This window comes from Sceloporus undulatus, chromosome 2 (genome assembly GCF_019175285.1).
Source record: "Sceloporus undulatus isolate JIND9_A2432 ecotype Alabama chromosome 2, SceUnd_v1.1, whole genome shotgun sequence".
In the NCBI taxonomy this organism is placed as follows: Eukaryota; Metazoa; Chordata; class Lepidosauria; order Squamata; family Phrynosomatidae; genus Sceloporus; species Sceloporus undulatus.
Window position 1 is genome coordinate 144,785,030 of NC_056523.1, and position 12,900 is coordinate 144,797,929.

At 39.3% G+C, this 12,900-nt stretch overlaps 1 protein-coding gene across 1 annotated transcript in view; it reads right to left on the reverse strand.

The window, feature by feature from the left end:
• The window catches only part of DNAH17 (dynein axonemal heavy chain 17), a 138,058-nt gene that overhangs the window by 49,897 nt on the left and 75,261 nt on the right, over window positions 1-12,900 (reverse strand). The window contains exons 46-53 of the mRNA XM_042452577.1: window positions 12,178-12,351; window positions 11,265-11,472; window positions 8,510-8,675; window positions 6,571-6,673; window positions 6,280-6,427; window positions 4,509-4,600; window positions 1,201-1,362; window positions 674-838 (exon numbers count right to left, since the gene is read on the reverse strand). Coding sequence (XP_042308511.1) covers window positions 674-838; window positions 1,201-1,362; window positions 4,509-4,600; window positions 6,280-6,427; window positions 6,571-6,673; window positions 8,510-8,675; window positions 11,265-11,472; window positions 12,178-12,351 — 1,218 coding nt within the window. The remainder of the gene's footprint in view (window positions 1-673; window positions 839-1,200; window positions 1,363-4,508; window positions 4,601-6,279; window positions 6,428-6,570; window positions 6,674-8,509; window positions 8,676-11,264; window positions 11,473-12,177; window positions 12,352-12,900) is intronic.

Here is a 12,900-nt window from a genome sequence, read left to right on the forward strand (position 1 = left end):
ACTGCTGGACCTGATCCCATTCCCCACCACCACTCCCTTCTCCTTTTGTGTCATGTCTTCTTAGATTGTAAGCCTGAGGGCAGGGAACCGTCTGACTAAAAGATTGTATGTACAGCGCTGTGTAAATTTACAGCGCTTTATAAATAAAGGTTAATAATAATAATAATAATAATAATAATAATAATAATAATAAATAATGATAGAAACTGTAGTCCAACTAGAGTTTCCAGGTGTGCCTTTTAAGGAATGTCCATTATTTGAAGGGTTGAAATGTTATCCCTTACAGGGCTGGCAAATGCCCCTTACTGTAAGAATGATCCCTTATTTGAGAGTATCCTTTTATACAGACTGAATGGGATGCTAAAAATCCAGTGTTTGGAAGTGTGGGCTTTTGAGAAAATATAACACCAACTTGCAGGAGTAAGTGAATGTGTCTGAACCTCACTGCCAATAGAGATAAATATAGAATTAAAATGGATTCTGGACTGTTGATACATGCCCCCCCCAAAAAACAACTATGGCTTTTCATAAAGATAGAAATTTATCAACACGACATGTCAAGAAAACCTGGCAACCCTAACTCTAAAACATCTGGAGAGCACCATATTGGGGATGGCAGCCTCACAAAGGATCAGCAGAATCTTCACTCTGACTCAGCTCCAGTTTCACTCACCAAACTCATCACAGCATTGACCTCATTGTAGCTGTCCAGAGCTTCCACAAGTAGCTTATTCAGAGACTGAATGTTAGAAACAGGCAGATATTTGGGATCTCCAATCCCCTGAGCAAAGTGACAAAAAATATTGGGCTTTGCAAAGACAATACTGTCAGGCATATCCTGCAGAAAATACAAATATAAGTATCATCAGTTAAAAACAACCACCACCTTCTTTGCTCTTTGTATTTTTCCCCTCTATCTGCACGGTAATTATTATTCCTTAGTGCCTTGTTCAAAATGACCATTGTGCTCTAGCTGCCACTTTGGATGATCAGTTTGGAACAAGAGAACTTGAAGAGAAATGGGCAAGCAGATGGGAGCTGGGGGTCTTTGATCCACTAGACATACAATGCTACAAATGTGTCTGGCTTTCCATTAAATGAAGCTTCAGTTCTTATACAAGGTTAATCAACAATGCTTTTGACTGTGATTTTTAGACTACAATCTGAAGAAGGAAAGAAAAGTAGAAAGGACTACTTCACCTCAAAGTATTTCTTGCAAGTAGCCATCATGACACGGCCAAAGCTCTCTTGATCTTTTTCCTCCACCAGTTTGTCACAATAAACCCTCTCAGCTTCATGCAGCCACAGTCGAACCAAGTCTGAAGGTATTTTGAGGCACTCGTGCGTGGAGAACAGCAGTCCCTGCCAAAGAGAGAAGTCTCAGTACTGGTTGCCTCGTCCAAAAACAAGCAAGTGTGGCAACAATACTTTCAAGAAATGGGCTCCTCTATATGCTGTCAGACTGCAACTTTCATCAGCCCTGCCTAGCAGAGCCTGGGGTGAGGGATTATGGGAGTTGGGAGTCCAACAACAGTTGGAGAGCCAAACTATCACAGGTTCTTCTTGTGATATGTTGGACTGTGCCAAAGAAGACCCAAAAAAACTAGAGTAGTGCCAGGAGAAAGGTGTATGTATTCTGCCTTCACAATCACTTCAGAGGTCAGCCCTCAAGTTAAGATAAAGAAGACATCTGGGAATTCAAATGAGCTAACTATGAGAGGGGGCAGATTCTAGCACTCCTGCTGCTGCTCCTGGACTCTCCAGTCATTTTCACAGATCTTGAAGATGTGAGATGTGGAAATGTGGTTGATTAATAATCAAAGTTAGTTTGTTTTCTGATATCAGAGTTAGGTGAGTGAGTATAGGGCTACTGATGAGATAACTGATGAGGCGATCCTTGGAGTAAAGTGGTGGGCAGGAGGGGAGTGTCTGTGCACATGTGCATGCAGGCATGGTGAGGGGAACTTTTCCACCACAACCATTAATGGGATGAATATAGATGCATCATAATTGCAACTTATCAGTCTGTTCCTTGTCTATTTCCATGCTTTCTTCAAACAAGATTCCAGCCTGTATTTTCTGGTCCCTTGGAGGGAGTTAAAATGTTATAGTCCGTGTGTTTCACTGAAAAATGCTCCTGCATGGTAGGGCTCCACACAGAAACCGTAAGTGCTCCATGTGGGCAGCTGATGTGATGTCTTCACACCTATCAATGAATTAGAATTGTCCTTATGATGCTTTTGTGAAGCTTGAGAACATTAATTTGTTGGACAGCGAGTCCCTGAATTCCCCAGTTCAGTGGCAATGGTGGTGGGAGAATTCTTGTGCCTGTAGTCCAGAAAGTAACTTTTTCAACCTCTGCTCTTTTGCCATCTGCTCAAGAGGAGGGGAGAAACAATACAATCAACATTCCAGAGAAGTGGTTTGCTAATGTTTTTTGAAGAGTGCTATAATTCTGTCTTTGTTGTCACTAGCAGAATCAGAAGCTGACCTTCTGTTATGTATGTGGTCATAAAGTAACTCAGAATCCCAACAGCCAGGGTAGGATTCATTGTACTGAATTAAGGGTTGACCAAGAGCAGCAAATAAAATGGTAAATTACTGTAAGATTTAATGGAAAAGTGTCACACTCCTTCCCTCCCTAAAACTTTTGTACAGTGTTATTTCTACTGGGACTTAGTATCCAACACTGATAAGGCTGAATGATTCACGATCTTTTCCTGACTAAGTTGTTAGGATGGTTGTTGAAAATGATTTGCTCGCCTAAAGAAATGTAAATACAGGGAGAAGAAGGGTAGGAAGAACATGAATGGCTCTTGGTGAGACTGCAGTGTTGATAAGGGCAGTGCAGGTTGAGTCTCCCTTGTACTAAATGCTTGGGATTTGCAGTATTTTGGATTTTGATTTTTTTCCAGATTTTGCAGTATTTGCATATTCATAATGAGATATCTGAACATAAAATTCATTTATATTTAAACATAAAATTCATTTATGTTTAATAGATACTTTATACACATAGCCTGAAGATAATTTTATATACAATATTTTTGATATTTTTATGCATGAAAGCAAGTTTGTGTACACTGAATCATCAGAAAGCAAGTATGCCATCTTCTCAGCTACCCATGTAAACAATTTTAGATTTTGGAATATTTTTTATTTTGGAATTCTGGATGAGTGAGACAACAATATCTGGAGACAGGCAGTTTTAAGGTAGCAGAGGGAGCAGTTAGAAAGGAAAGACAAGGAAAATGAGGTGTCGAAAATGAAGAGAAAAAGAAACCAACAGCAGAGTCTGAAGGAAGACAGGACAGGACAGCTCAGACAAAAGGCAGGAGAGGAGTGAGCACAGGACAATATCAGCCTTGGGACACCACTTTATTGTGGCAACTGGACAACATGATGATACCACACATGATTTTATTAGAAGAAAAGTACATTATATATTGAAGGGAAGTTCCCAGTTTAGTACCTAAAATGTTTACATGTTATGTGTTTGTAATGGTTTCAAACTCTTTTCCTGGAATACTGTTGGAGGATTGGTTTTTGCTATGGCCACAAAAGTGTCATGAATCAAAGGAATATTTTAATCCCTTGCATTAAAATCAAGTTGTAACAACGTGTAAGAACAGAAACACAAAAGATATCTAAAAAAGAGAAGAAAACCTGATGGCAGTTATCTCTTTCTAGGACAGCCACTGGTTCCCTAGGGGGCCTTGTGTACATTGTAGCTATATGGGTGTTAACAGATTGTGTTTCCTTCTGCCAGAACAAGAAAGCCTCAGGAGGTGTCAAACTGTATAAATTCATAAAGACAGTAGGACAAACAGGCATGCTGAATCACAGGAGAGAGACTATGGACACCACAATGTAGGAGTTATTTTTGAAACTGAAGGCAGGGAGAGGCAGGGTAGGGACCTCTCAGTATGAACACAATTGCCAAAAGCTCTGTAGAGGATGCTGAAGTAATAGCCTGTGATATAGCGGCAGGAGGAAAGTAAGTGGCATGGAGGCAACAAATCTCTGTATCCTGTCTCCCCCCTGCCCTTGCTCTTTCCTCACAATACTAACATTGGCCTACCATAGGATGCTGAGGAAGTAGCTTGTGGGACTTAAAACCACGAATTAACCATGCTGTAACAGTTCCACTCTTTCCCCACACCTATGGAGAGTGCCAATGGTTCTCAATCCCTAAGCCAAAATCCATTATCATCCCCTGTCGAATGGGAACCATTTAAGATACAGTGAGAGGGCTTTTTCTTTTCTTTCTTTGCTCTGTTTCCTAGATGACTATGCGCTCATGACTGGAGCTTGGAAATGTTACTTTTGTGGGGCTACAGCTTTCAGAATCTTCCAGCTAGCTTGACCAGCCATCAGGCTAGCTAATTGATTATGGAAACTGTATTTCAAAAAGTCAACTTTCCCAAGCTCTGTTTAGGGCATGTGCTGTAAAGCAGCAGCTATGGTCAAAACAATGCTAAAATATTGATAAAGAAATGATTTTGTACCTGGAAGATATTAGACAGGTCTCGAAGATTGAACACATAATGAAATTTTATGGCAGTAGGAAGAAAGGTTGATGTTATCTTCTGATGCAAAGCTGTTATGGAGAAATAGAGCACATACTCATTTTAAAAAGGCATTACGATTGTTTGAAGGGTAATGCGTGAAGCCAACCTGAATCAGCATGTCACAAATTCATTTATTGTGGCACATATCATGAAACCCTCTCCTTCATTTTCCACATGCAGACAAATTTTTCAAAGCCAATTCTGTACATTTTGCCACCGCTACGTTGTTTATAAGAATGCAAAGGAAGTTCTCTTGAGCAAGGCCCAGATACAGGCTTTGAGAGAAAGCTTTTTAAGGGCACGGATAAATGGCTGTACAATTATTTAATTAATTTAATTACTATTTCCATTTGTTTTCAATAAACCAATAACATTATTTCCTGTTCTAACAATGAAAGGAAATAAAACAATGCAAGGAGACCAGTAATCTAATTTTCCCCTGCCCCCCAGGAACTACTGATTAAGACAGGTTACTGAAGGAGGAAAGAAACTCTAGATAGACAGTCACCTTGTAGGAGTAAAGCTAAACTATGCAGTGAATATGGATGCATAAGTGGACTGTCTTTCAGTGTTTCTACACACCTGGCTAGCATTTAGAACGTCACACATTTTGTGCAAAAAGCCTGAGCAATGTCTTTGTGACCACTTGCATTTGACTGCACTTACATGATTTCCATGACTGGAAATGCAATACAGCTTCTTATCATGGGAGCTCTGTAAAATGCATTTTGACAAATAGCTTTTCCAGATATTTGTGCTAAATGTGTAAAGATTTCAATGGCAGCAGCATTCCTGGGAATGTTGTGGGTTGGTTTTATGAGCACCCATGTAATCCCATACAGTTTACCCCTTATATACAGACAAATGTTTGCATAGGCCTGCAATAAACTATTCATCACTAATCTCTGAGACAGTCAAGAAGAAATAATTGATTAGAGTGAAGCTGCAAATTAGAAGTCTAACAAAAGGCACAATAGCCCCTCCCAAGCCTTAATAGCACTGCCTATTTCCATTTAATAAACCAATGCTGCAATTTCATTTTACTGGAAAAGATAATCACAACTTGGTTTGAAAAGACACTAGCAACCAATACAGAAAATGAATGCAATATGCTGACAAGGAATGTTTTCAGAGAGATGAATCTTCACACTAGCAATTACAAGAATTATACATGTATCCTGTCTTTTTCTCCTTAAATGATTTTATCCATTAAAGAAAATGATAGAAGAAGCAATGCAAAAGATATAGAGGATTATGGAGAACAATATTGTGTGAAGACCCTGTAAAATTCAGTGAATGGGGAAGAATTACAGCATGATAAAATCCTCATCTGAAATTACAGAAAGAGTGCATCAGAATGTTCCATTAAAATATACAAATAACAGTGAGTCCAGACGCAGGAGCTAGTGTGGAGGCAACCATGGACACTAGATGCCAGGGAGTGTCAAATCATTATAATCCAGACACAATGGCTCAGGTAAGTGAGGTAAAAGTTACATTTTCCAATAATAATAATAATAATAATAATAATAATAATAATAATTTTAATACTGGGAAGAGCTTAGATTTTCCGAAATACTCCTTGTTGAACATTATCCCTGGACATTACTATATCAGCTTGCAGGTTATTTACATTGGTCAAATACAGAGAAATGACAAAGTGACAGAAACATTTGCCCAAGTACATGCTGTTTTATATGGTGCTTACCCAGAGCTACAGAAACAAGCTGTGAATGAATCTTCTGGACCACCATTGGGACATTTCGATGGGCCAGGTGCTGACTTAGGATAGAGCTGTAGATGGACATAAGGGCATCTTGTCCCGGGAAACTCACAGCAAACACGCAGAAGTGTCGCTAGAACAGACGGTATTTACAAGGATCATTTTGTGATGACAGTCAGCTATTTAAGCAAACAGCACATCTTAGTGGCCTCAGACATATTCAAATCTTCTGATTCAAGTTTACTGAAATTTCTATAACAGGTCTCTGATAAGTACCTGGAGTCTGGAGTCAATAGTAAAAGATCCAGAAGTTGGATTCATACAGGCAACATATTGGCAGTTGTGGATATCTTTTAGTGTCAACTTGGTTCTATCATACCTAAAAAACAGAAAAAGAGATAGTTGAACAGAGAATGCCTGTAGAAATTATCTCCTAGTATCCACTTACCTTCAGAAACCCTCCTATCTTGCACATACATTTAAATAGATAACAAAGAATTGTGACTTTATGATCTTCTCACATCAAGAGAAGTAAAATGATATTTGATATGAAATCTTAACGTAATGGATTTGTAAAAAGGCAACATAGACAGTCACTTGAGAAAAGCATGCTAGCATTTAAGATCAACTACTGATCTATGACCTACCTTTGACAGTATTCTTAAAATTCTTAAAATAATCCAGTAGAACTGATAGCCAGCTCTATTCCCTCAAACATTCTTTGCAAAATACAAATAATGGGATTTCTTTTTGATTATGCTGAATATTTATCATAGTGAAGATGTTACAGCCTTCATATGATTAATCAGTGTCTTCCATATGCTATATCCAGCAACAAAGTCCTGAACTCGAGGAAGTTACATAATTTGCTGTAATTTTCTGCTTGGTACTTTGTTTTAAGCAACAGGAAGGTGAGTCTGATATCATGTTGTGAAACTAGGTCTTGGTCAGTTCTCTCTGGCATTGCCAGTTCTGCAGAGGTCCATAAAAGTGGACACCTTACAATGCGGATGTCTAACAATGTGGTAGAACTCACACATGGAAGCGAAGTATACACCAAAGAAATTTGCCTGTGTGGGATGCAGTGTACTAGGGGAGGAGTATTGCTGAATGTACTGCACAGACTGACAGACTGATGCTGAAGAAGTGGAATTAGTTCAAAGCTGAGGGAGATTTGTAATGGTATGTACAGTATGTCATTTTACTGCAAATATATTGGTGTATTTCGCATTGTGCTTGGTATTTCAGAATCTTTATCTCAAGGATAAATTTCCAATACAGAACTTGACAGAGACCAAGGCTGCCTTGGAGGAAGGGGGGTGGGGCACTATTACACATGAGCAGGACCTGGCAGTCCAGAAAGATACTCAGACTAGGAAGCATACATTTTTGTCTTTCTCAGTATATTATTATCTGTCAATTGTTTTAATTATTCATTGTAAAAATTTCAAATAAAAGAATGATGTAAAAATGATGGCATCATCAGCCAATATAGTTTCTAACCACCAAAGAACCTCTGTATTAATTACTTAATAAGATAATTATATTTTAATGTAATTCTTACAAAAGTATATATAGTCGGCCCTCCACATTTGCAGCTTTGACTTTTGTGGATTTGATTAATCTGCTCTGTCTAGGAATCTCTAGGTCCTGCAGTGCAACTCTATTATCAACTTCTGCCAAAAGTTGCACTGAGGACCTAGCGATTTCTAGAGAGAACAATTCTCTACGCATTTGTACACCCTCCACCACAATTCTATGGTCAACCTCTGGTAGATGTAGACCATAGAGTTGCCCTGGAAGACTAAGAGATTCCCCGAGAGGTGTTTTCTCAGGTTAAAAAATACTGTTTTTTTTTAATTTGCATTTTTTCTACTTTCACTGGGGTTTTGTGCCCCTAGCCCTAGTGAATGTGGAGGGTCTACTGTACTTCATGTTCAGCGTATGCACAATTCTGAATAACAGCATGTGCACTTGAGCCATGAACTGACTGTTTCCAAATAAAGAGTTTTAGCTGGTCCAGCTTTGCTGGGGTGCCCCAATTTCTTTTCATGGGGGTCCAAACACTCTTTCAAATTTCAATGGCCCTGAGAAAACCACCAAAATGTCTATACACATGGAGGTTCTCTATGGGTACCTCTAACACCTGCCAGGCTCAGTTGTGTCATTCAAATATAAATGATAGTCACTGTTCTCACGCAAGCTGCATTCATACCAGTGCCCATGGTCCATGTGCTGTCGGATCAAGGTATGAGGAGCCACAGTGCCATATTTGTCGACTTCTGGCATGTTCATATCATCAATGAAATAAATAAGCCTCTTTGTTCCTGGGGGACCAAAGTTTCTTCCTGATTTCTTCTCCAGGGGCTTCTCAAGTATAGCTAAGCAAGCAGAAGACCACAAATAATAATAATAATAATAATAATAATAATAATAATAATAATAATAGCAGATTACTAAGACTGATCTAGATGATCGGGAAGAATATCCTCCAAATTCATTTCTTTGCACAATAGGCCTAACCTTCAACTTTTAAAAACAATAATGTGATATCAAATCTACATGGAAGAGGCAGCCATACTGCAATGAGGGAGAACTCGTATAAAATTGAAACTGACTAGTCTGAAGGCTAAGGGTGAAGAAGTCCAGTGACACTTTCATCTGAAGAATCAGATCAATTATGACTTTCATAGAACAGAATGAGTCAATGGAACTGGTATGATTCTGGGATAGTGATGGTAATGGTAGTGGTGAATAGAAGCACTCCTTATTTCCAAACACCACATATTCAGTAGACTAGGTGAACAAACTCTACAAGTGGAGGCTTGTCTATGGCGACTGCAGCTTGCCCCTTTTGTGAGATTTCTGATCACACATAGTGACCCTAAGTACAGATAATTTGTACACAGGCCCCATTCACACAGTGTGCTGAATGCACATAGGTTAGAAAAGGGGTACTGCTGTAATGATCTTATTACCACCCCAAATCTTTACACAGCCTGATGTATTGTGTGAAGGCAAAGTGAGGCAGGATGCAGAATGTTGGCTGATCAGGAAACATCATCAGCAGTGTTAGGAACATTGTCCAATAAGTGACCTGTAGCAATACCATGATGGACCTAAATACCCTAAAACAGCGGTTCTCAACTTGTGGGTTGCGACCCCTTTTGGGGTTTGAACAACTCTTTCACAGGGGTCGCCTAAGATAATTGGAAAACACATATTTCCGATGGTCTTACGAACTGAGACACAGTTGGGGGGGCCCACCACAACATGAGGAATTGTATTAAAGGGTCACGGCATTAGGAAGGTTGAGAAACACAGTCCTAAAGGCACCAGATTCTGTCTAATCTTGGAAGCTAAGCAGGTCAGCTCTGGTTAGGAGTGAATAGGAGACTGCCATTGAATACCAGTTGCTGTAGGCTGTATTTCAGAGGAAGGAACTGACAAAACCACCTATGAGTATTCCTTGCCTTAAAAAAAACCCTATGAAATTAATGGGATCATCATAAGTTGTCAGGCAACTCGAAGGCGCGCGCATACACACACACACACACACACACCATTACCATGATTGTATGCTTGGTATTAGTTCTCTCAAAATGTATGTCAGGTCAAGTGCTAGAAAAAGTTAACCTTCCCAGACTTCCTCATGGAAAGACTGTTTCAGCCTCTGTTATAGGCTGTATTAGGTGAAGCTGGTTGTTATTTGAAACAAGGCCTTGCTGCATCACCCAAATCTAATCTCCATAAATTTCTTCATGGAAATTAGATTTGCTGCTTTTCAATTGTGTTTCAGGCAGAACTACTGTATTGCTTTGCCAAGCTTTTAACAGGTGCTGTTTCTCTTTGATTTTCTTCTGATTTTATAATAAGGAATGTCCTCCCTTAATTTTGTGCTCCCCAGCCCTGGAAGGTGGTGGTGTTATTTTTTTAAAAAAAAAAGCTTTATTTTTTGTCAACGTAAGTGCTCACTGACCAGAAAAAGTGATTCATAAATATGCTAAATAATTTAAAGCTAGATCCTGTGAAGATTATCACATTTAGATGGGACAAGGTCAGAATAGCTCTCTCATGTATTTCCCGTCCATGAAGGGAGGGGGGGATTGCATGAAAGCCTTTCATATTGTTCACACTGATCCTGTCATTATCCTATCATTGAAGTGGCATTGCATTAACATGAACTCCCATTAATGCAAAATGCCAGGCCAATGCCACTTCAATGACAGGACAATGACAGGATCAGTGCAACTTCATTTGAAAGGCTTTCATGACATCACTGTCACTTGTGCTTTCAAGATAGGACCATGTCTGGATAAGTGCAACATCGTCTGAACGTCCTTCCCATGATCGCATGGGAAGGACGGGACAGGGATGGGACTGTCCCCTGTGTGATAATCTTCTGTGTAACAAGCACTTGCACATTTGTCACACTGCAGATTAATGAAGTGGGCTGTAGTGTGTGAAAACATGACAAATCAATCAATCAATCAATCAATCAATCAATCACACTAATGCCTGACAAAGCTCTTTGCTCTTTTTTGCTGCAACAGACTACCCTTTGTATACTGCATAAACATTCCAGAAAGGCCATGAGTTTCCAAAATCAGAAAGAACGCCTGCTCTATAATCATTGCTAGTTATTATTACCTATTCTTTAGTATTTCCAATCACTTGTTATGACAGCCAGCATGGTGTAGAGGTTTAAGCATTGGACTACACATCTGGAGATCAGGAGTCGATTCTCTGCTCAAGCACAAAAACCCACTGGGCAAGTCACACTCTCTCAGTCTCAGAGACTGGCAATGGCAAACCACTTCTAAAGAAACTTGCCAAGAAACCCCATGATAGGTTCACCTTAGGGTTGCCATAAGTCAAAAATGACTTGGAGGCACACAACAACAACTACTACTACTTGTTATAATCTGTTCTTAGGTATTGTTATCTGTCTATTAAGCCAATCCCTTTACCTTGCAGCATTGCTGAAGTTGTGTAGAAATTAAAGGGGACAGATTGCACCATGTAATCATCCATGCTTAGGGTGTCAAGCTTATCCACCATCAGCACTGACTTCCCAGTGCCTGCATTCCCAACTAGCATCACAGGCCATTTTTTTTCCATTAGCAGATCCATGAAATAGCGAATCCGAATTGTTTCAGTTGTATGGACCATGGAGGCCTGTAAGACAAATCCGCACATTAAAATACACTGATTTTAAAACTTGAATTAAATAAAGTTGATGCTTAATTTTTTTCTATATTTTCTTTATAGTTTTCCCCTCTCTACTTTCTTAGGAATCAACTATTACTTTCCCTTTCCAAAACAGAATTGCCATTGCCATTGCATTGCTCTCCTCCTCCTCCTCCTCCTCCTCCTCTCTCTCTCCCCCCCTTCCCCAGAATACAGCCACAGGGCTACCTCCAGCTTCCTTCTTTTGATTTAGCTTCATGGACAGAAAGAACTGCTAAATATCCAGTTTCCTCACATATTCTTTCCAGAGTGGGATGACATCCCAGACTACGTTGGGGCCAGTGATGTCTACAATGCAGAACATCAAGATGTTCACCATATGATGTTCAAATACCATCCATTTCCTGTTGTCCCCATAAAGGGGCACATCACAATTATTGCTGCTTACCCAAATGGGCACATATCTCAACATGAAAATGTGACTCTGGGAAGGGGCAAGAAATCCTCAAGGCAAAGAAAAGCACATCAGTCAACTATGATGTGGCAGGACTTACTCTTCCTACTCTTAATAGAGACAACTGAGATGATTTAATGATGAACCTTTTGCTAGCGATAGATTTTCAGTTTTTCAGTGCTATGGGGAAAACAATACAAATAAAGCAAAAACAGACAACAAATCATTTCTCAAAATACCTGCAATGGGACATCTGGATCCAGTTCAAATTGTGGCACTTTATCAGTCCAAGGCATGAATTTCTTTGTCTCGGGGTCAATGTAATAGTCAAAAATAGTCCCTTGAGAAGGAAACTTGATTGTTTTAAATTCATTCACCCACCATTTACTGAACTCCACACGATAGTCCACAAGCTGGGGAGATAAATATATCCAATTTAATAAGTTTTTTTCTTTTGATTTAAAGACATACCTGTGCTAACCTGGAAAATCAATATGCAAAGAGATCATGGCCATCTTTGAGACTAACTGAAAGAGTTGGTAGCATGAGCTTTCATAGACTTGAGCCTACTTCCTCATGCACAGGTTCACCACAAGCATGCTTTTTCACATGCATCTGAGGAAGTAGGGTAAATCCAATGAAAGCTCATGCTACCAACTTCTATTGATTTAGAAATATTAGATCATAAAAATATTGATGTTTTCATTCAAAAATTAAACACATGAACACAATCATAACCACACAATAACCAAGACAAACATTTAGATATACACTGGCTATCCATCCACCAACTAGGACAATGTTCCCCTTCCCTCTTCCCCCCCTTAAAAACAAAAGACTTCCTGCATATTCTCTAACTGATTTCCTAACAACAAAACAACAACAACAACAATAATGATTTCCCCCCTTTAGTCTTCTGTCTTTCTCTTCTAACTTTGCTATTTACCATAATATTAATCCAC